Source organism: Choloepus didactylus, chromosome 6 (assembly GCF_015220235.1).
Source record: "Choloepus didactylus isolate mChoDid1 chromosome 6, mChoDid1.pri, whole genome shotgun sequence".
NCBI lineage: Eukaryota > Metazoa > Chordata > Mammalia > Pilosa > Megalonychidae > Choloepus > Choloepus didactylus.
Genome location: NC_051312.1, coordinates 9,643,519 through 9,663,957, shown reverse-complemented (window position 1 = coordinate 9,663,957; position 20,439 = coordinate 9,643,519). Strand labels below are relative to the sequence as shown.

At 63.0% G+C, this 20,439-nt stretch overlaps 1 protein-coding gene across 1 annotated transcript; it reads left to right on the top strand.

Annotated features, from left to right (window-relative positions):
• Window positions 1-101: 101 nt before the first annotated feature.
• PCNX3 (pecanex 3) lies at window positions 102-19,941 on the top strand. Its single transcript, XM_037838295.1, is given in 36 exon segments — window positions 102-801; window positions 1,148-1,335; window positions 1,563-1,662; window positions 1,799-1,838; window positions 1,917-2,012; window positions 2,222-3,349; window positions 3,849-3,972; window positions 4,057-4,235; window positions 4,666-4,756; window positions 5,124-5,259; window positions 6,396-6,517; window positions 7,245-7,398; window positions 7,685-7,717; window positions 7,972-8,143; window positions 8,246-8,356; window positions 8,626-8,717; window positions 8,835-8,944; window positions 9,121-9,226; window positions 9,336-9,428; window positions 9,583-9,733; window positions 10,714-10,858; window positions 11,136-11,313; window positions 12,267-12,375; window positions 12,519-12,648; window positions 13,091-13,149; window positions 13,245-13,460; window positions 15,019-15,272; window positions 16,990-17,220; window positions 17,373-17,476; window positions 17,612-17,759; window positions 17,843-18,073; window positions 18,152-18,426; window positions 18,747-18,880; window positions 18,967-19,043; window positions 19,045-19,266; window positions 19,347-19,941. Coding segments are annotated over 36 exon segments (6,087 nt in total). The 5' UTR covers window positions 102-648; the 3' UTR covers window positions 19,542-19,941.
• Window positions 19,942-20,439: the final 498 nt, after the last annotated feature.

Genomic DNA, 20,439 nt, shown 5'->3' with positions numbered 1-20,439 from the left:
AGATTCTGCGCACGCCCAAAGGGCATACCACGCTTACTCTCGCTCTACCACCTCCCTGCGCGTGCGCATTCGCGCTGTCAGGTTTTCCTTTTCCGGGTCCCAACTAGGCCCGACCGGCGCATGCGCCACTGCAGGCTGGCGGCTCGCCGCTCCTTCCGGCCTCCCCTGGGCCGGCACCGGCAGCAGCGGGGCGAGCGCGGAGCCCGAGACGAGTGACCTGTGACCCCGGAAGTGGACCTCAGGGTCCCGGGGTCTCCCCGGGCCGGAGTCGAGGGAGCCGTCGCCTGTGTCCCGGGAGCACCCACTCCACGCCCACCTCTGGATACCGCCGGCGGGTGCCCGGCCCGTGCCCCGCGCCTGCCTGCCGGCTCGACTCCTCCGAGCAGTTCTGGGCCGGGGGTAGGGGCCCGGACCCCGCCCCTGATGCGGCCCCACCCCCGCGCCCGGGCCTCCCGCCGCTGACTGCCCTGACCGGCCCCGCCCCCTGCCCCCAGCCCCGCCCTACCGTCCCCACTCCCCCGCGGGGGGAGGCCATGGCGTGAGTGCGAGGCCGGGCCCCGGGGCCCTCCGGCTCCAGGCGGGGCATGGGCTGGGGGCCGCCCCCATGAGGGTCCCGAGAATCGGGGCGCGCGCAGCAGCGGCGGGACCATGGGGTCGCAGGTGTTGCAGATCCTGCGCCAGGGGGTGTGGGCCTCGCTCACCGGCGGCTGGTTCTTTGACCCGCACCAGAGCACCTTCTCCAACTGCTTCCACCTCTATGTCTGGATTTTCCTGCTCACCTTTCCGTTCTTGCTATACATGGTGAGACGTCACCGCCACCTGGAATTCCTGCTGGGGAGAGGGAGGATAGGTCATGGAGGGGGCAGCCTGTCAGGGGTTCAGGGCTTTGCCTTGAACGCTGGGGTGTGGGGAGAGGAGTTGCTGCAGAATTTGGGGTGTGTGAAGGAGAGGCCAAATGCATTGTTTTCTGAGCTGGGTGACCTCGAGTCCCTCTTAATCTCTCTCCAGTTGAGCAGAAGACAGAGCACCCAATGGGGTTTTTGCACTAGTTGCAGGGTGGGAGGGGTGGCAGTGAATTTGTGAATCCTGGGTGTGACAGTGGTGGCTGGTATGCCTCATGGGAGCCTGACTTACTGCCTCCCTCTAGGTCTTGCCCCCCAGCCTGATGGTGGCTGGTGTGTACTGCCTCGTGGTGGCTGTCATCTTTGCCACCATCAAGACTGTGAACTACCGCCTACATGCCATGTTTGACCAGGGCGAGATTGTGGAGAAGTGCAACTCTACCATGGAGGATCCAGAGGAAGAGCCTGCCCAGGGGGAGAGCAATCCGGCCAGGTGTGGTGGGGGTCAGGGGCCACGTTGGGGATTAAGGGTTCTTGGTTCCTAGTAAGAGCATTGGGAGAGGGAGGAAGGGCTTAGGGAACATTGGTTCCCTGAGTGAGTCTGGTCGGTGTTGGGATTATGCAAGAGATCCTTGAGAAGGCAGGAACTGTCGGAATGGTCAATGGAGTAGCATAAAGAAGAGAAGTTAGCTCACAGCTGCTGTTCTTCTTTACTGCCAGGGACCCTGGAGTGGAGATGACGGTGTTTCGGAAAGTGAGTTCCACACCCCCTGTACGCTGTAGCTCCCAGCATTCTGTGTTTGGCTTCAACCAGGTCTCGGTGAGTGGACCCACCCCTCGGCCCTCAATTCCCAGCTTCTCCCACTCCTCACCTGGGAGCCACGCTCCACTGTGGGTATGTGGTGGTCCCCCTTCTTGCCTTATTTACTCTCTCACGCTTTCCTTTGTCTGCTCAGGAGTTGCTACCCCGGATGGAGGAAGCTGGGCCCCTGAGAGGTAAGTGGTGGCTGCTCAGGGCTGGAGGGTGGCAGTGTGGCGGCCCCCTGGGCCCTGCTGACAGGGCTGTGGTTGCAGACATCAAGGAGCTGGTGCGGGAACAAGGCAGCAACAACGTGATCGTGACCTCGGCCGATCGGGAGATGCTAAAGCTCAGCTCGCAGGAGAGACTGAGTGAGTGGGCACGACGCGTCAGGGGCCGGGGGGACGACCCGCCATCTTCCTTGAGTTACTTCTGTTGCATCTCGGGGCTCTCCTTGCAGTTCTGGAAGTGTCTTCTTGAACTTCCTTCTCTGACTGGATTCTTAGGGAAAGCAGAGACTGCAAGATCTCTTCAGCCAGAAACCACATCTCTTATCCTTTGTATTCCTGTCTTGTGATAGTTGGAGATCTTCCCCAGACACCCCCCGGGGCTGTTCCAGAGCCTTCCCTCCCCAGCACGGACTCTTCTGAGCGTTCTCCCCTGGCTGGAGATGGAGCCCCCTGGAGTGGGAGCGGCATGGTTGATACCCCCATGAGCCCTTTGCTGAAGGGGAGCCTCAGCCAGGAGCTGAGTAAGAGCTTCCTGACTCTGACACGGCCTGACCGGGCCTTGGTGAGGACCAGCAGCCGACGGGAGCAACGCCGGGCAGCCGGCGGCTACCAGCCCCTGGACCGGCGGGGCTCAGGCGAGCCCACACCCCAGAAAGCTGGCTCCTCGGATTCCTGCTTCAGTGGCACCGACAGGGAGACACTGAGCAGCTTCAAAAGCGAGAAGACCAATTCAACCCACCTGGACAGCCCCCCAGGTGGGCAGGCCCCTGAGGGTAGTGACACAGACCCACCCTCGGAGGCTGAGCTGCCCGCCTCGCCAGATGCTGGGGTCCCCTCGGATGACACGCTGCGCTCCTTTGACACAGTTATCGGAGCAGGGACGCCACCGGGCCCAGCCGAGCCGCTCTTGGTTGTGCGGCCCAAGGACTTGGCCCTGCTGCGGCCCAGCAAGCGGCGGCCACCCTTGCGGAGACACTCCCCACCTGGCCGTGCCCCTCGACGGCCCCTGCTTGAGGGCGGGGGCTTCTTTGAGGACGATGACACCAGTGAGGGCAGTGAGCTGAGCCCGGCCTCTAGCCTCCGATCGCAGCACCGCTACAGTACTGACAGCTCCTCTTCTACTTCCTGCTATTCCCCTGAGAGCTCCCAGGGTGCAGCAGGAGGGGGCCGGAAGCGGCGGGCCCCCCATGGGGCTGAGGATGGGGCTGCCGTGCCCCCCAAGCGGCCCTACGGGACCCAGCGGACTCCCAGTACTGCCAGCGCCAAAACGCATGCCCGGGTGCTGAGCATGGATGGGGCGGGCGGCGATGTCCTCAGGGGCCCCCTGGCTGGCTCCAAGGCTGAGCTGGAGGCCCAGGCGGGGGTGGAGCTGGCTGCCGGGGAGCCTGCTGTGCTGCCCACCGAGGCCCGCAGGGGACCTGCTGCCAACCAGCCTGGCTGGCGGGGTGAGCTGCAGGAGGAAGGTGCTGTGGGGGGAGGTAAGTGCTGGCTCCCGGGGTGGGGGGAGAGGCGTGCTAGGGGCTTGGCAAAAGACAGGCTGGAGTGGACCTAGTTAGGGTCTCCTCTGTTCAGCCTCTGTCTCAAGGCAGCAGATGGATATGGCCTCGGTGACTGAGCGTTGTTGTCCACCATCCCTTTCAGATGAGCAGAGGTCTGGTGATAGGGAGACCGAGGCAGAGAGGCCACAGGCACTGGGCCTCTGGTTTACTGGTCCTGCGGTTAACATAACATGTGAAACCCCTGCCCTCGGCATCCACACTGGTCTTCTCAGTCACCAGTGGGGTAGAGTGTTCTCCTTCTTTTGAAACAAGGAAAGTGAGGCATGAGATGGTTGAGTGGCCTGTCTGGGCCCCAGAGCCAGGGCCTGGTTGGGCTAGGCCTGACCTTTAGCTCCCTGCAGGGCACCTGCCCTTGCGCCCCCCGCCCTGGCTCTGTCCCGGCCTCGGTCACTCATGCTCGGGGCCTCTCTCTGGGCAGCAGCCGAGGAGACCAGCAGGCGAGACCGCTCCAGCAGTGTCAGGCGGACCCAGGCGATCCGGAGGCGCCACAACGCCGGCAGCAACCCCACCCCGCCAGCCTCCATCATGGGCTCGCCCCCCAGGTGAGCCGCCTGCCTGCTGGCCCTGGGAGGGATGGGGGCCGGCCCCCTCCATGCGGTGCTGACCCTGGCCTGATCCTTCGCCAGCAGCCTGCAGGAGGCTCCGCGGGGCCGGGCTGCCTCCCACTCGCGGGCGCTGACGCTGCCCTCTGCCTTGCACTTCGCCTCCTCGCTGCTGCTCACCCGGGCTGGCGCCAACGTGCACGAGGCCTGCACCTTCGACGACACCTCTGAAGGCGCTGTGCACTATTTCTATGATGAGAGCGGTGAGCCCCATGACCAGGCCCTGAGCCCCCCAAGTCCTCCCAGCCAGTGCCCGCCCTGTTGAGCGCTTCCTCCTTACCAGGTCCCTTGTGGGCAAGTTTGCCTGAAACACTGTGTCATCCTTGTGATTTCTGAGATCTGGATAGCCATGTTGTTTCTGATCTGCTGACCAGGAAATTGGGGCCAGACAGGCAGATGCCTGTGCTCAGAACCACCTGCCAAGCTCCTGGTGGCACCAGGATGCACACCCCAGGCGGGCTGACTTGCACTGCAGGGTCCTCTTCTCTCCAGCTTCTGGGCCCTGGGCCGCCATGCTGGGGGACTCTGGACACCAGGCTCGTCCTCACTCGGTGGCTCTGGTGTCCCTGCGGGTTGGGCCTTGGTGTGCCTGTCCCTGACGGGCTGCACTGTCTCCCGCTCCTCCTGCCCCAGGTGTGCGGCGTTCCTACACCTTTGGCCTGGCTGGAGGTGGCTACGAGAACCCTGTGGGGCAGCAGGGGGAGCAGGCAGCCAATGGAGCCTGGTGAGTCTTCCGGGCAGCAGCTGCAAGCGCCATTTGCGGGGAGCACCCCACCAGTGTCCTCTCCCTTCTTTAATTGGTTTGGGTAGAGCAGCCCAGAACCTCTAGAGCGGGAGGGTTGGGAGCAGTGAAGGGCAGGTCCACAGGGGTCCCGTGGGTCCTTGGGTCCCTGGCTCTTCAACACTTCCCAGAGCTGGTGGGAGGAAGATGGGATGCTCCTTCCACGACATGCAGGCCAGGGCCCGGGAGGAAGGTGCTCAGCCATCTGCCTCTTCCCGACCCTGCTGGTCCTTCTGGGCATCTGGGACAGCCCCCTTGGACCCCCCTGCCTGGCCTCAGCTCTGGGCCCTCATGGCTGCCATGCCCACAGGGACCGCCACTCACATTCCTCCAGCTTCCACTCAGCCGACATCCCTGAGGCCACAGGTGGCCTGAACCTGCTGCAGCCCAGGCCTGTGGTCCTGCAGGGCATGCAGGTGCGCCGGGTGCCCCTGGAGGTGCCAGAGGTGAGGAGTGGTGGGGACAGGACGGGGCAGGGGCACGGCTCCACATGGGGGGCTGCAGGGCCTGGCTGGTGTCTGTCATGCCTCTGATGGTGGCACCCAGGAGCACAGGCCCAGGGTCTGAAGGACTCATGGAGTGCTTATTTGTTTACTAAACAAATATGTCTGGACTGTTTTCTTGGCCTCCAGTTAATGGGGGACCCCAAGTGTGAGCCGTGGTACCTCCAAAACGGCACTTGAGTTTACTGAACAATGACCGTGTGCCATTCCCATTGTGTGGGGCTCTTTACGCACGGGGTTGCTTGAAGCATTCCCTGTTTACATCTTATTATCTCAGCACAGTTGTTAGCAGCACCCCGTTTCACTGTTGGAAGTACTCTGATTTGGAAAAAGCTTACCTGGGCAATTTGGTGATAATAGAAATACTAAGAACTCATGAAACACGGACTTGAGATTTAATGGGTAGTCACAGAAGGCACATCTGTGACATCTGACACCCAGAAGCCCGCATGTTTCCCTTCCTCATTCATCCTTCCTTCTTAACCATCTTGGGAGATGGGCAGTGTTGTCCTCACTACAAGCTGATGGCCGCCTCCAGAGGGCAGGGCCTGGCCCCCTGACTCTGTTGTATCCTCAGAGCCCATCCCAGCCCAGGCCCATGGCCATGACCATAAACACCAGTTGAATGAAGGAGGCAGGAAGCCCAAAGAAGTTAAGCAGCTCACCCAGGGCCTTCAACTTGGCCTTGGTATCCAGCCTGTTCCCTGGGGCCAGGTGTGTGGGGTGCTCCAGGGTGTGGTAGTCAGGGTGATGGTGACTGGCTCTGTCGGGGAGGAGGTAGCATTTGCACTGGGTCTCGAAGGATCAGGTGGGCTTCACTAGGCCCGGGAAGAGGCTGGGAATCTGCCTGAATTGGGGAGACAGTCCTTGTGACAGGATCAAGGCAGGCCCCGGGGCCACCACATGGCGGGGAGAATGGTCACCCGTCAACCTTCTGCAGAAGGAGAATGGCCAGCTGTCCAGTGTGTGCCGGGAGGGGTGGCGGCGATAGACTGTGTGGGGGGTGGCGGGGCTGATGGCTGCGGCTGTGGGGACTGCAGTTTGACCTGCTGGACCAGGACTCCCTGCACGAATCCCAGGAGCAGACGCTGATGGAGGAGGCGCCACCCCGTGCCCAGCAGAGCTACAAGTACTGGCTCCTCCCCGGCCGCTGGACCTCAGTGCGCTATGAGCGGCTTGCCCTCCTGGCCCTGCTGGACCGGTGAGTGGCCGCCCTGCCTGGTCCAGCCCCGATATCCCTGGGCCTGGCCTTGAGGACCCTTGGAACCTGTTGGAGGGGAGCTTATGTGCATCGAGGGCTGGAGTCTGCACTGGGGTTGCTTTAGGTTCTTCTGGGGTGCAAAGGGATGATCTCACAAAGGGGTGCTTAAAAATAAGCGGTTCCTATTCAGCTTGTAATTCTCATTTGCATCTGTGTTTGATTTGAAAATTGAGTCTTGTAGTTAATTTTCATTGGAAATGGAAAGCTCACAAACTGTTCATTTCATCCTTTCATTTTCCCAGAAGGGAAACTGAGGCCCAGGGAAGTCAGAGGACCTTTGCAGTCTGTTGTGTAGGGCTTGGTTGTGTGCTGGCTGCTCATCTTTCTAGGGTTTGCGGGTACCGTGGCCCGGTGTTTGTCAGGCAGTGGCTGTGTGCTGTGCACAGTGCAGCCACGTGCAGTTACTTGTGGGAACAAGCTGGAGATGGGCATGTCCCGGGAGCAGTGGTAGCTGGAGCCTTCAGTGTCTAGAGGGGGCAAGATTGGGCTGCCAGGTGGCAACGGGTCACATGCCACCTATACTCACCCCAGAGGCATGTGGGGCTGCTGTGGGCAGAGCTGGGGGTGCCCTCCATGGCAGGAGCCCTTCTTCCCCAAGCCCCGGTCACCCCCTGCCCACTGGAGGTTGGGGCGGGCGGGGTGTTCCCTGACTTGGCTGTCTCCACAGGACGCGGGGAGTGGTGGAGAACATCTTCGGTGTCGGGCTGAGCAGCCTGGTCGCCTTCCTGGGTTACCTGCTGCTGCTCAAGGGCTTCTTCACCGACATCTGGGTCTTCCAGTTCTGCCTGGTCATCGCCTCCTGCCAGTATTCCCTGCTGAAGGTCAGGCCCAGCCCCATCGCCCACCCCCACCCAGCTTTTGCCAGGCACCCGCTTTGCCACAACCCCTGTCTTGAGAGGGTGTGAGCTAGAAAGCAGATAAGATGCCCAAGATTCTCTGTGATCAAACACACCCGTCTTACAGAGGAGAAAACGGAGGCCCAGGGTGATTTGTGGGTCCCACCTGGTCACTCATAACTGCCCAGTGGTGGATTCGAGCAGGACCCGGGGCTCCTGACTCTCCAGGGGGCTCCGGTGCTCCTTCCAGCATGGACCCTTTCTCTTGCAGAGCGTCCAGCCTGATGCAGCATCTCCCATGCACGTGAGTAGCAGCCAGCAGCCCCCTTGCCAGAGGCTCAGGCGTGGGCCCCGGGGAGGAGCCGGCGCGGGTGGGAGGAGGCCATGTGGGGAGGGGCCGGGCTTCCCCAGCAGCCCCATCCTCCTCAGCTGCTCAGCCTGCTGCCCGCACCCTGCCAGGCTCGGGTCTGTATCTTGGGTCCAGGGAGAGGCCTGGGGCATGCCCTGGGAGGGGGTGGTCAGCAGGGGGGTTTGGCTCCTCACGGGCCGGCTCCCCAGGGCCACAACTGGGTGATCGCGTACAGCCGGCCCATCTACTTCTGCATCTGCTGTCTGCTCATCTGGCTGCTGGACACCCTGGGCTCGGCGCAGCCCTTCCCGCCTGTCTCCCTCTACGGCCTCACACTCTTCTCCGCCTCCTTCTTCTTCTGTGCCCGCGATGTGGCCACCGGTGAGGCTGGGGCAGGCCGGGGGGCCTGGGGAGCAAGGCCCCAAGGCCAGGCCAAGGGGAGGGCTGCAGGCTGACTGGGCCCTTGTCTCCCCTCCCTGCCAGTGTTCACGTTGTGCTTCCCGTTCGTCTTCCTCCTGGGCCTCCTGCCCCAGGTGAACACCTGCCTCATGTACCTCCTGGAGCAGATAGACATGCACGGCTTTGGGGGCACAGGTATCGTGCCCACAGGCGGCTGGGGGTTGGGGGCCCACGGATTGGGTCTGCAGCTCCAGCTTCTGTCTGCCGAGAGCCTGGGCCCTCCCCCTTCTCCCCAGGAGAATGGTTTAAACTCGAGACTTCTAGGAGCTCTGGAGGCTTCTCAGGGCTGGGCGAAGGGGTGGTGTCCCAGGGAAGCAGCTCTGGCAGTCGAGGTGGCAGCAGGGCCAGGGATGCTGGCAGCCGAGCGCAGGAGTCGGGTTTACCTGCTCTCTCCCACCGCGCAGCCGCCACCAGCCCACTCACTGCAGTCTTCAGCCTCTCCCGCAGCCTCCTGGCCGCTGCCCTGCTCTACGGCTTCTGCCTTGGAGCCCTCAAGGTAGGGGTGGGGCCTAGGGGTTGGGGGCGCGTGCCGTGGCCGAGGGGAGGTGTTGGAGCTGAGCTGTGAATCAGGCTCCGCAGCGGCGTCCCCCTCCCAGCGTGGTTCTCTCCCCAGACTCCTTGGCCAGAGCAGCATGTTCCCGTCCTTTTCTCCGTCTTCTGTGGCCTCCTGGTGGCGCTGTCCTACCACCTGAGCCGGCAGAGCAGTGACCCCACCGTGCTCTGGTGGGTGCTGCCAGGGGTCTGTCTGGCACACGCCCGTGTGTGTGCAAGGGCCGGGAGAGTCTGGGGGCTGGTGGGTACGTGCCTGGGGCCCTCTGAGCCCGGCCTCCCCTGCACCCTGCTGCCTGTGGGAGGAGGGGCCTCCCTGTGGCTGGACCCATGTCCGTCCTCATCTCCAGGTCTCTGATCCGGAGTAAGCTCTTCCCTGAACTGGAGGAGCGGAGCCTGGAGACAGCCCGGGCAGAGCCCCCGGACCCACTGCCAGACAAGATGCGTCAGTCGGTGGTGAGAGGGCGGGTCTGTGGCGTTCGGGTTGGAACTGGTGGTGGTCTGGGAGGAGAGTGTGGCTGGCCGCGAAGTGGCGGCCCCCCAGCTTGTTTTCCTGGCCCTGCAGCGTGAGGTTCTCCACTCCGACCTTGTGATGTGCCTGGTCATCGCCGTGCTCACCTTTGCCATCAGCGCCAGCACCGTCTTCATCGCCTTGAAGGTTTGTGGGCTACAGGCCACCCCTCCCCACAGCCTCTGCGGGTGCCTGCCCGACCTGTGGGCCCTGGGCTGCCTTGGCTTCGTGTGCAGCCCTTGTGGCCCTCCGGCCTGCTCCCCAGCTCCCCGGGGCTGAGCCTCCGGCCTCCCTTTTGCAGTCGGTGCTGGGCTTCGTGTTGTATGCGCTGGCTGGTGCCGTGGGCTTCTTCACCCACTACCTGCTGCCCCAACTCCGCAAACAGCTGCCCTGGTTCTGCCTCTCGCAGCCCGTGCTGAAGCCACTGGAGTACAGCCAGTACGAAGTGCGTGGTGAGTGCCCACTCCTGCCGGGGACCCTGCTCCCCTCCACACCTCCAGCCCTGATCCCCTGGGCGGGGACCCCCCCCTTCCTCTCTATACTCCTGGGTGGCGGACCTGCGGCCTGGTGGGAGCAGTGGGCCTCTTGGCTCAGGAGGGCCAGCAGGGGGCAGCCTCTGCTCAGCCACCCCACCTGCGCCAGCCTTGGCCCCACTCTGTGTCTGCAGCCCCTTTGCTGCCCTTTGCCCACGGTGCCCCCCTGTGCTTGTCGTGCCCATCTTGCCCTCTCTGCCCATGCTCAGACTCTGCTTTGCCCTCACTCTGCCTGCTTTGCCCTCTTTCTGTTCTCCATCTTGTCTTTGAGGAGATAGATGAAGTTGAAGTCCCATGCCCTAAAGGGACCCTTTGTCCAGAATTGCAAACTGGCTCCCTGAGGACCCCAATTGCCTGGTACATGTTTCCACTGGGCAGTGCAATAGTTAAAAAGAACTTTGAGCGTACGTTTAAACATCTGGGTTTGTCGTATGACGATTAGCATTCCTTGATTTTTTAATTGGAAGGTTTTATCCCACTGGGCCAGCATCCCCACGCAGCAACGATCAGCTGGAACCAAGTGGCAACAGCCCCTCTTGAAAGGCTTGCAGCTTAGGTTCACCAAGAAGGCGGGCCTTGCCTGGCCCCCACAGCTGTTGGAGATTTCCCTGTTAGTCTTTTTTCATAGAGAGCAAAATGGGGCCAAGCACCTGCCACGAGCCTCTGACTTGAAAAGTATCAGAGGCCTGATGGATGTGTGGAGCCCACACCCTCATTTGAGCTGTCCAAGGTCACACCCAACCCCAGAGTCTCTGGGGACCTGGACCAGCACAGCCTGTGGTTGGCACCCCTTCCCAGGCTCCCTCCCGAGAGCTCCCCATCTCAGCAGGTCCTGGTGGCCCCAGGAGGGGAGTACAGAGGGCCAGGTGCTGGCCGACAGTCCCGCCTCCTCTTGGCAGGTGCTGCCCAGGTGATGTGGTTTGAGAAGCTGTACGCTGGCCTGCAGTGTGTGGAGAAGTACCTCATCTACCCTGCCGTGGTGCTCAACGCCCTCACCGTGGATGCCCACGCCGTCGTCAGCCACCCGGACAAGTTCTGCCTCTAGTGAGGTCCCCCACCCCCCACTACCCCACCATTTCCCGTGTGAAACATGAAGCCTGGGGAGGGGTGAGACCTGGCACTTCTTATTGAAGTGGTTGCTTCTTTGAAAGCACGTGTGGCCACCCTCACTCCCTTGGGGTCGGGGCAGAGGCTGAAAGTATCTGTGTCAAAAGAGCAGGGCCAGCCCAGCGAGGCTGAGGTCTGAAGTGACTCTCAGGTGGGGGCAGGTGACGGACCCCCCCACCCCTAGGAGCTGCTAACACCTGCCCTTCCCCCCCAGCTGCCGGGCGCTGCTGATGACTGTGGCCGGGCTGAAGCTGTTGCGCTCGGCCTTCTGCTGCCCACCCCAGCAGTACTTGACCTTGGCCTTCACTGTCCTGCTCTTCCACTTCGACTACCCACGCCTCTCCCAGGGCTTTCTGCTCGATTACTTCCTCATGTCCCTGCTCTGCAGCAAGGTGAGGTGGTGGCCTCGGGCCCAGACTCCAAGATGCAGAGGGGGAGCAGGACTCTTGTGCCTCTGCTGGGGGCCCCCACGGCAGTGTCTCGAGGAACAGGTCGTCTCCCTCCTCTTCACGGAGAGAAGCCCAGGTTGAAGGAGGTTAAGGGACTCACCTCAGGCCCCCCAGGGAATCAGTGGTCAGCCAGGATTTGAGTACACTCCACCCGACCTCACAGCTCTTTCTCTGATGCACTGCACTTGAATGTGTTCCTCAGAAGTGGGTGCAATAGTCAGGACTTGGCCTTGTCCTCTGGACCCAACCTCTGCTGGCCATGTCCCTGGAGAGCAGTTAAGAGCTGCATTTCGGAAACTTCTTGGGCCTGGGTGATTAGAGACTGTCCCGCCAGGCTGCAGAGTGCCCTGCTCAGGGCTTGGGGGGGTGGCTTTGGACAGAGTACTTTTCTCCTGTCCTGCGCTGGAGGCATGCAGCATGCTTAGGACCCCAGTGTGGCCTGAGCCTTGTCTTTACGCACTTGGGCATCCTGTTCTTGCTTCTGGCCTGGCCCAGGGTGGTGGAGACCCAGGCTGTCCCCCTCTGAGGATAGGGCTACACCAGTGACTGGATGGCATGCACCACCTTCTTGGAACCTCGGTTTTCCCATCTGTGAAATGGGGACTGGATTGTCAGGAGGCTTAGATGGCCAGGGCCCACACAGAGTGTTGTTCAGTCTGGGGTTGCTGCTGGAATCAGGTGCCTTGAGCCAGGTCCAGAGAGGGTGGGTGGGCAGGATCTTGAGCTTGACTCCCTCGTGGGCAGCTTGTGGGGTGGCCTGGGAGAGGCCTCTGGGTGGGGTCAGCGCCTCCACTTTGTCCCCAGGGCTCCAGATGGGGGCTGGTGTCCAGGGGCTTTGCAGACCCCATCTCCGTGAATGACCCTGCGTGTCTTGTCTCCCCCAATGGCCCTGGCAGCTGTGGGACCTGCTGTACAAGCTGCGCTTCGTGCTGACCTACATCGCACCCTGGCAGATCACCTGGGGCTCGGCTTTCCATGCTTTCGCCCAGCCCTTCGCCGTGCCACGTATCCAGCCTGCTGCCTGCTGTTGGGGGTGGCGTGTGCAGGGGGGCTGCGGCCCAGGCAGGGTGGGCCGGGCTGGAGGGGGGGCGGGAGGCGAGGGAGGCTGGTGGATCCTGGTTGCTGCTGCTTCCTTGACTGGGGCCCAGACTCGGCCATGCTGTTTGTCCAGGCCCTGCTCTCGGCTCTCTTCTCCACGCCCCTCAATCCCCTGCTGGGAAGTGCCGTCTTCCTCATGTCCTACGCACGGCCCCTCAAGTTCTGGGAGCGTGACTACAAGTGAGTGTCCGGGAGACCGCAGAGATGCCCTGCACAGCCTCCAGAAGAGGGAAGGGCTGTGGAGCCCAGAAAGGGATTTCTAGGCTGGATGGGCCCCCGAGAGGGGCCAGCGGCGGGTGTGTGAGTGCTCGGGCACAGTGCAGACGCTGAGGGTGGAGGGATCAGATGAGGGCCAAACTGGAGCTGGGCCAGGCCATGGGCATTCAGCCGGGAGGCAGTCAGGCCTGGGTGAGGCCCAGCTTCCCAACTCTTCCTGGCTGTGGGGTTCTGGGTGAGTCCCCTCATGTCCTCACCCTCAGTGTCCCCGTCTTTGTAATGGGATGGCCTCTGACGTGCACCCTGAGAGGGCCCGTGCAGGGGCAGGGAGGAAGCCAGGGCTGGTTGTGGAGCTGTCGGCAGCCTCTGCCTGCTGGTCCATGTGCATCGCTCGCTCTCTGAATAGCACTAAGCGTGTGGACCATTCCAACACCCGCCTGGTCACGCAGCTGGACCGGAACCCCGGTGCGTACCCAGCCATCCTGGGGCCGGAGGGCGGCGCCTCCCCCACAAGGGAGACTTGCTTATCACCCTGTCCATCTGTGTGTTCCGGGTCTCAGGCGCTGACGACAACAACCTCAACTCCATCTTCTACGAGCACCTGACGCGCTCGCTGCAGCACACGCTGTGCGGGGACCTGGTGCTGGGCCGCTGGGGCAACTACAGCCCCGGCGATTGCTTCGTCCTGGCCTCAGACTACCTCAACGCCCTGGTGCACCTCATCGAGGTCGGCAACGGCCTCGTCACCTTCCAGCTGCGCGGCCTTGAGTTCCGGGGTGAGCTGCAGGGCCGAGCTGGGGCCTGAGCCCCCATGTGTCATGGTGTGTGTGCTCAGTTCTAGTCCAGCTCCGCCCTGGCTTGCTGGGTGACCTTGGGCAAGGCTTGGGCTTCCCATTCTGAGTAGCGCTGGGGGGCAGGGGAAGAGTGTGTGTCTTTTTTGTGGCTGTAGCCTGTCCCTGTTCTAGCTTTGGGTCACTCAGGCAGAGCTCAGAGTTCTAGGTTTTCATGCCGGCCCCCCTTGGCCCGCTCAGTGGTCTCGGGCTTGGCCCAGGTTGGTCCTGCACAACCCCCTGCCTTGTGAGCCAGCTCCTTGCCCTCAGGAAGACGTCCGTGTTGGATGCCAGCTCCAGAGGAGGCCCCCAAGGCTGCAGAGGGGGGTCTGAGCACAGCCCGTGGTGCCGTGACCTTGGGCGAGTCACTCCCCTCTTTGCGTTTCGGTTTCTGCTTCTGTAACTGAGGGCCCAGACTTCCCTCCCGCTGCTGCCGGGAGCTAGGGGAAAGGGGCTCGCTTATCATTTGTGTGGTCTTTCTTCACTGATAATTTGCTGACTCCTTGTTCTGATCAATCTCAGTGTTCACTGCAGGGGTGGAGTGGTAGCAAGGAAGGGAGCTTGGAGTCCAGCGGAAAAGACTCACGTTAGGGTTAACGATTACATAGAAAAATACATAATTGCCACCACAGCAGGACAGAGGAGAGGTTCCCAGGACTTTTGACCTCATCAGGGGCAGCCAAGGCGGCTTCTTGGAGGTGTTGACACTTGAGCTGAAGGCTGAGTGAGGGGAGGGAGGAGGGTGCGTGCCAGCAGAGGGAACAGCATGTGCAAGGCCCGGGGCGGGAAGGAAGAGAACGTGAGCAGGAGCACGGTGAGGTGGCGGGCAGGCTGCAGAAAGGCCTCGGGCCTCAGGAGAAGCTGGGGCTTGAGTGGCTCCTCAAAGGAGGGAAGCTTAGGGAGAAGGGGAGTTTCCAGCTCGGGGGAGCAAGGGTGTTGAAGGGGCAGAGAGGGTGGGGGCCACTACAGTGAGACCCACAGACCACTGAAGCAGGGGCTGGACGTGTCCTGCCTGGGAGGGGCCCTGGGTCTCCCCTGGGCCTGGTGCAGGTCCTGAGGCCTGCCGAGGAGGCGACGATGCTAGTGGCTCAAGCAGTAGGAAGAAGGCTGCTTGCACTAGCTCAGTGTCACCGAGTGTGCTTTGACCTCGTCATCGTGTTTAACTCACCACAACCTTGCACATAGCAAAACCCCCATTTTGCAGAGGAGAGAGCTGAGGTTCAGTAGAGGTCAAGTAGCTCCCCCAAGATCACATGGTGTGAATCTAAGAGCCAGGTTCAAGCCCAGACAACCTGACTGGAGCACACGCTTTTACTTGTGGTCTCCCACCTGGGACCCCTCGAGCAGGGAAGTGCTCTGAGTCGTCCTGCCACGCATGGGGAGGGTGGGAGGTGACGCTGCTTGGCCCAGCTCATCCCAGGTCTTGGGTGAACGGTGGCAGAGGCCTCGAATGCTGCACTCGGAGTTCCCCGTGACCCCTGACCGGCCACCCCGCCCCCCGCAGGCACGTACTGCCAGCAGCGCGAGGTGGAGGCCATCACGGAGGGCGTGGAGGAGGACGAGGGCTGCTGCTGCTGCGAGCCGGGCCACCTGCCGCGGGTCCTGTCCTTCAATGCCGCCTTCGGGCAGCGCTGGCTGGCCTGGGAGGTGACGGCCAGCAAGTACGTGCTGGAGGGCTACAGCATTAGCGACAACAACGCCGCCTCCATGCTGCAGGTCTTTGACCTCCGCAAGATCCTCATCACCTACTATGTCAAGGTAGGGACGGTGGGCCGGGCACAGGTCCCCGCTCAGGAGTGGACACCGGCCGCGGGCCTCTGAGGGCTTGTTGGGAGCCGAGCCCCTCCCCTGAGCAGGGCGAGGCGCACTGTCCCCCTGAGAGGCCCTGCCACCTTCCAGGTGCCCATGTGGGCTCAGCTGAAGCAATTTTCTGGAGCCCCTGGAATCAGGAGGAAGGTGCAGGCTTGCCAACTCAGCCACTGGGCAGTCTGCCTCAGCCTGGGGGTTCCACGCCAGGCCTGAGGGTCTTGTGATCTCGGGGAGGGGGGCAAGGGTCAGTGAGGTACAGAGGGACCCAGAAGGACCCCTGGACTGGGGGTTCTGGAGGTTCTTTATTTCAGCTGGGCAGCCTGGGTTGTCACTTCCCTTGCCGGGACTCAGTTTACCTACCTGATAGGCAGGGGTGGGTGCAGTTCTGCGAGATGGTGGGAACCATGAGGCTTTGTGGCCTCCAGAAGGGCACTGGGGGAGTGGTGTGGGTGGGTGGTCCCAGCCCAGACCCCTGGGTGCCCAGTTAGTCTGTCCTGGGGCTCCCGGGGGCCTGGTGACCTGTCCAGGTGAGCCTGCACACCTGAGGCTCTCTGGGGGGCCGTGCTTCCCACCCCCAGCTGTCCTCATGCCCCACTGGCCATCTCATGAGTCACAGGTCCTGTCCTCCCGACCACTCCTTGGGGAGGGTTTGTGAGTCCTCTACTCTCTGCTTTCACCAAGAAGGAGGCTGTGGCAGGGAGAGACATTTCCCACCTGGTGTCACTCGGGGGCCGTGACCCTGACTGCCTCCCACTCCCATCTCTGGAGAGGTGCTGTCACCTCCAAGCCCGACTTAAGGCCAGCGTGTCCTGCTCATCGCAGTGCACCTGGTGCCCAGGCGGGCTGATGGTTCCCTGGGGAAGCAGACTTGAACCCAGCTGAGGCCACCTGGAACGCCGGGCGAAACCAGCCGGCAATCGGGTGGAGGAGCCCTGGGACCTGGGGTGCTCCACAAAGACACAGCATGTGGGATGACGTTTGGAAGGCTGAGTGGGGGCTGCAGGGGCCCCTGGCCTGGGTAGTGCTGGGCGGGCCCTTTCCTGGGCAGCCCTGGCTCCTTGGGCCCCTCCTCCTGCACTCGGCTGAGGCTGCTGAGGGTCGGGTCAGGTGATCCTCAGATGACATGTGGGACAGACCAGGCTGGTGGGACCTGCTAGAGCTGGGCCTTCGCTGTCCTCGTGAGGCTCGCCCTGTGGCATTTACCCCAGCGTAACTGCCGGAACACGGTGGCGCTTTCTCCAGCACTGAACCGGCCCGGCTGGCTCCCCCTGCCCCCTGAGGCTTCTTTCTGGGGCTTTTTCGGGGCTGGGGTGAGGCCTGGGCTGTGGAGATATACCCTGGGCCAGGGGGCCGGGGAGCTGCTCTGCAGCCTTGCTGGCACCCTCAGTCCTCCTGGGTCTTGGTACCCCTTTCTCCCCTGGTCCCGTTTCAGCTCCCTGTAGCCATACAGGCAGGTCCATTCCTCACTAGGGCAGGGAGAGGAGAGAAAGCCGAGAGGAAGCCTGCCTCCTCGTAGAGGGTCTGTGGAGGGTCACGCACTGAGTCAAGTGCTGCCTGCTTCTGTTCCTCCTGCCAGTCCTAGGAGATGCCCTGTCGCAAGGGACCCCGAGGCGCAGGTGGGTGCCAGGCTGGGCCCCAACCCTGATGCCTGCCTCCCCCCTTGCAGAGCATCATTTACTACGTGAGCCGCTCCCCAAAGTTGGAGGCCTGGCTGAGCCACGAGGGCATGGCGGCAGCCCTGCGGCCCGTGCGGGCGCCCGGCTATGCCGACTCAGACCCCACCTTCTCTCTGAGCGTGGACGAGGACTACGACCTGCGGCTCTCCGGCCTCTCGCTGCCCTCCTTCTGCGCGGTGCACCTCGAGTGGATCCAGTACTGTGCCTCCCGGCGCGGCCAGGTCAGGCCCCCCCTACCCTGGGGCTGTGGGGCCCGAGGTGGCTCCCCTTCTCCTCACTCTTCCCCATGGGCCCCTGTCATCCTGAGCTTCCCTTGGCCTGGGCCTGGCCCAGGTCTGAGCCGGGCCCTGGGGTGGGGGTCCTTGTGCCACAGCCCGTGGACCAGGAATGGAACTCGCCGCTGGTCACTCTGTGCTTCGGGCTGTGTGTGCTGGGCCGCCGGGCCCTGGGGACAGCCTCACACAGCATGTCCGCCAGGTGAGTGCCCCGGGTCTAGCCGACCCACTGCTCTTCGCTCCCCACCCAGCCGTCAAGCGCCCCCGCATGAGGCAGGGTCTCCGTCCAGGTCCCTTCCCCGCCCGGCGCTCACCTCCCTGTCCCTCCTCTGCCCAGCCTGGAGCCCTTCCTCTACGGCCTGCACGCCCTGTTCAAGGGGGACTTCCGCATCACCTCCCCGCGGGACGAGTGGGTCTTTGCCGACATGGACCTGCTCCACCGTGTGGTGGCACCCGGGGTCCGCATGGCACTCAAACTTCACCAGGTCGGCGAGAGGTGTGCCCAGTAGGGTGGGCAGTGAGGCCCCTCTCACCTGGGCAGGGCCGCTGACCCTGCTGTCCCCGCCAGGACCACTTCACGTCCCCAGACGAGTACGAGGAGCCGGCGGCCCTGTACGACGCCATCGCCGCCAACGAGGAGCGACTGGTCATCTCGCACGAGGGCGACCCAGCCTGGCGCAGCGCCATCCTCAGCAACACGCCCTCGCTGCTGGCACTGCGCCACGTCATGGACGATGCCTCAGACGAGTACAAGATCATCATGCTCAACCGGCGCCACCTCAGCTTCCGTGTCATTAAGGTAGGCTGGGGCCGCCTACCCCGACCCGGGCCTGTGCCCAGGTGCCACCCCCCGACTCCCGTGTGTGGCCATCTGCAGGTGAACCGGGAGTGCGTGCGCGGCCTGTGGGCCGGGCAGCAGCAGGAGCTGGTGTTCCTGCGAAACCGCAACCCTGAGCGTGGCAGCATCCAGAACGCCAAGCAGGCGCTCCGCAACATGATCAACTCCTCTTGCGACCAGCCACTCGGCTACCCCATCTACGTGTCGCCCCTCACCACCTCGCTGGCTGGCAGCCACCCCCAGCTGCGGGCCCTGTGGGGTGGCCCCGTCAGCCTGGGCGCCATCGCCCGCTGGCTCCTGCACAGCTGGGAGAGGTGCGCCCCGACCGCTGCCCCAGCCCGGGAGGCTGCAAGAGGGGGCAGGATGGGGGTTCCCTGAGGAGGAAGCTGAGGCCCAGAGGGGGGTTGAGCAACTCCCGCCCAGGTCTCAGAGTGGGGAAGGGCTGGAGCCAGGAGTGAGTGCCCAGCCCCAGACCGTAGCCAGGATGTAGTACTGCCTCCCTCCAGAGCTGTCGGGCAGGGGGCAGCGTATCTTAGAGATGAGGACCCTGGATCTCAGGGATGTTAGGTGACTTGTCCTGGGGCTGGCCTCAGCCTCACCCACCCCAACCTCTTCTTTGCCTCCCCACCCCCAGGCTCCATAAAGGTTGTGGGGCCGGTTGCAATAGCGGGGGCAACGTGGATGACTCTGATTGTGGCGGGGGTGGCGGCTTGACCTCCCTCAGCAATAACCCCCCCTTGGCACACCCCACGCCTGAGAACACAGCAGGTGAGCAGGCAAGGCCGGGCCGAAACAGTGGCTGAGGAGTTCAGCCCAGCCAAGGTCTCTGCCCTCTTTCTATCTGTCTCCCACAGGCAGCAGTGACCAACCCCTCCCACCAGTCCCTGGTTGGGGGCCGCGGCCCTCCCTGAGTGGCTCCGGGGATGGGCGCCCCCCCCCCTCTGCTGCAGTGGCCACCCCCTCGGCTCCCTGGACCCCCCCCTGCCTCTCCTGCCCCTGCTGAGGCTCCCTGGCCCTCCCGGCTCCCTGGCTCTGGTCTCCTCAGTAATGAGGGCCCCAGTGGGAAGTGGAGCCTGGGGGTTCGGAAAGGACTGGGGGGATCTGATGGGGAGCCAGCCTCAGGGAGCCCCAAAGGAGGTACCCCCAAGTCTCAGGTAAGAGGCCTGTGGGAGGGTCAGGGCTCAGGCAGCACAGATCTGCTTTCCCGCCAACCCATCTCCTCTCCTCTCCTCAGGTGCCCCTGGATCTCAGCCTCACCCCAGATGCCAGCACTGATGCCTCGCCCCCCAGAGCAGCCCAGGACACTTCCTGCTTGGACAGCAGTGCGCCTGACAGTGGGACGCCCACCGGGGCCCCAGGTGACTGGCCTGCCCCGGCCGAGGAGCGCGAGAGCCTGGCTGCCCAGCCCTTGCTGGAGCACCAGTACTGAGCAGCCTGGCGCCCACGGGACCCCATCGCAGGACGCAGTGATTGACCCCCCGGCCTCTGGCCCTCTCTGCTGGACCACAGAACTGAGTGGCTTTGGCTCCCACATCGGAACCCTGACCTCTGGCTTCCTCAGCCAGAGCACTGGAACTGAGTAGCCCTGACCTCTGACCCTGACCCCTGGTCTTTCATCCCTACTCCGGGGCCTGGACTCCTTGAACTGAGGCAGGCAGCCTCCCAGCCAGGCCCTCGGAGCTAAACCCATGGGCTGGTCCCACTTCAAGCCCCTGGCCAGGACCCACTCGGCCCCTGGGCCTGCAGGGTGGGCCCCCTTGGCCTGGACCTGGGGCCTGAAATGTGGGAAGGGTGGTTTCTTTCTTTCTTTCTTTCTTTTTTTTTTTTTTTTTTTTTTTTCGTGCTTCGGAGACACCAGAATTAATAACACTATTTTTGATTTTGGTTGAGTTTCTTCTTCCATCTGGAAATGGGTGGGGGGAGAGGAGGGGGTGGCCCAGGTCAGGGTGAGTGCAGACAGTGGAGGTCCGCCCTGTGTGGATAGGGTTCAGGTGGGACCGGGTGCTCTTCCCGGCAAGCTGGTTCCCTTATTTCAGCTGTGATCCGAAGGTCATTTCTTTCACTTGCCCATCCCCTGTAAGTGTGAAGACGCCCAGCTCCAGTAGCTCCTACATTTATCAGCTTCAACCTTGGCCATGGACTTTCTCTGAGCCTCAGTTTCTCCAGCTGTAAAGAGAGAAAACTTGCCCCCAGTGTTTTCAAGAACAAACAGCGCGCAGAGCAGTCCCTCGGGGTCCCAGGTGCTCCCTCAATAGTCACAGCCTGAGCTCCGGTGGCTGCCTGGCCGGGGCGGGACGCCAGGTGCCTCCTCCAGCCCTCCGGGGTGG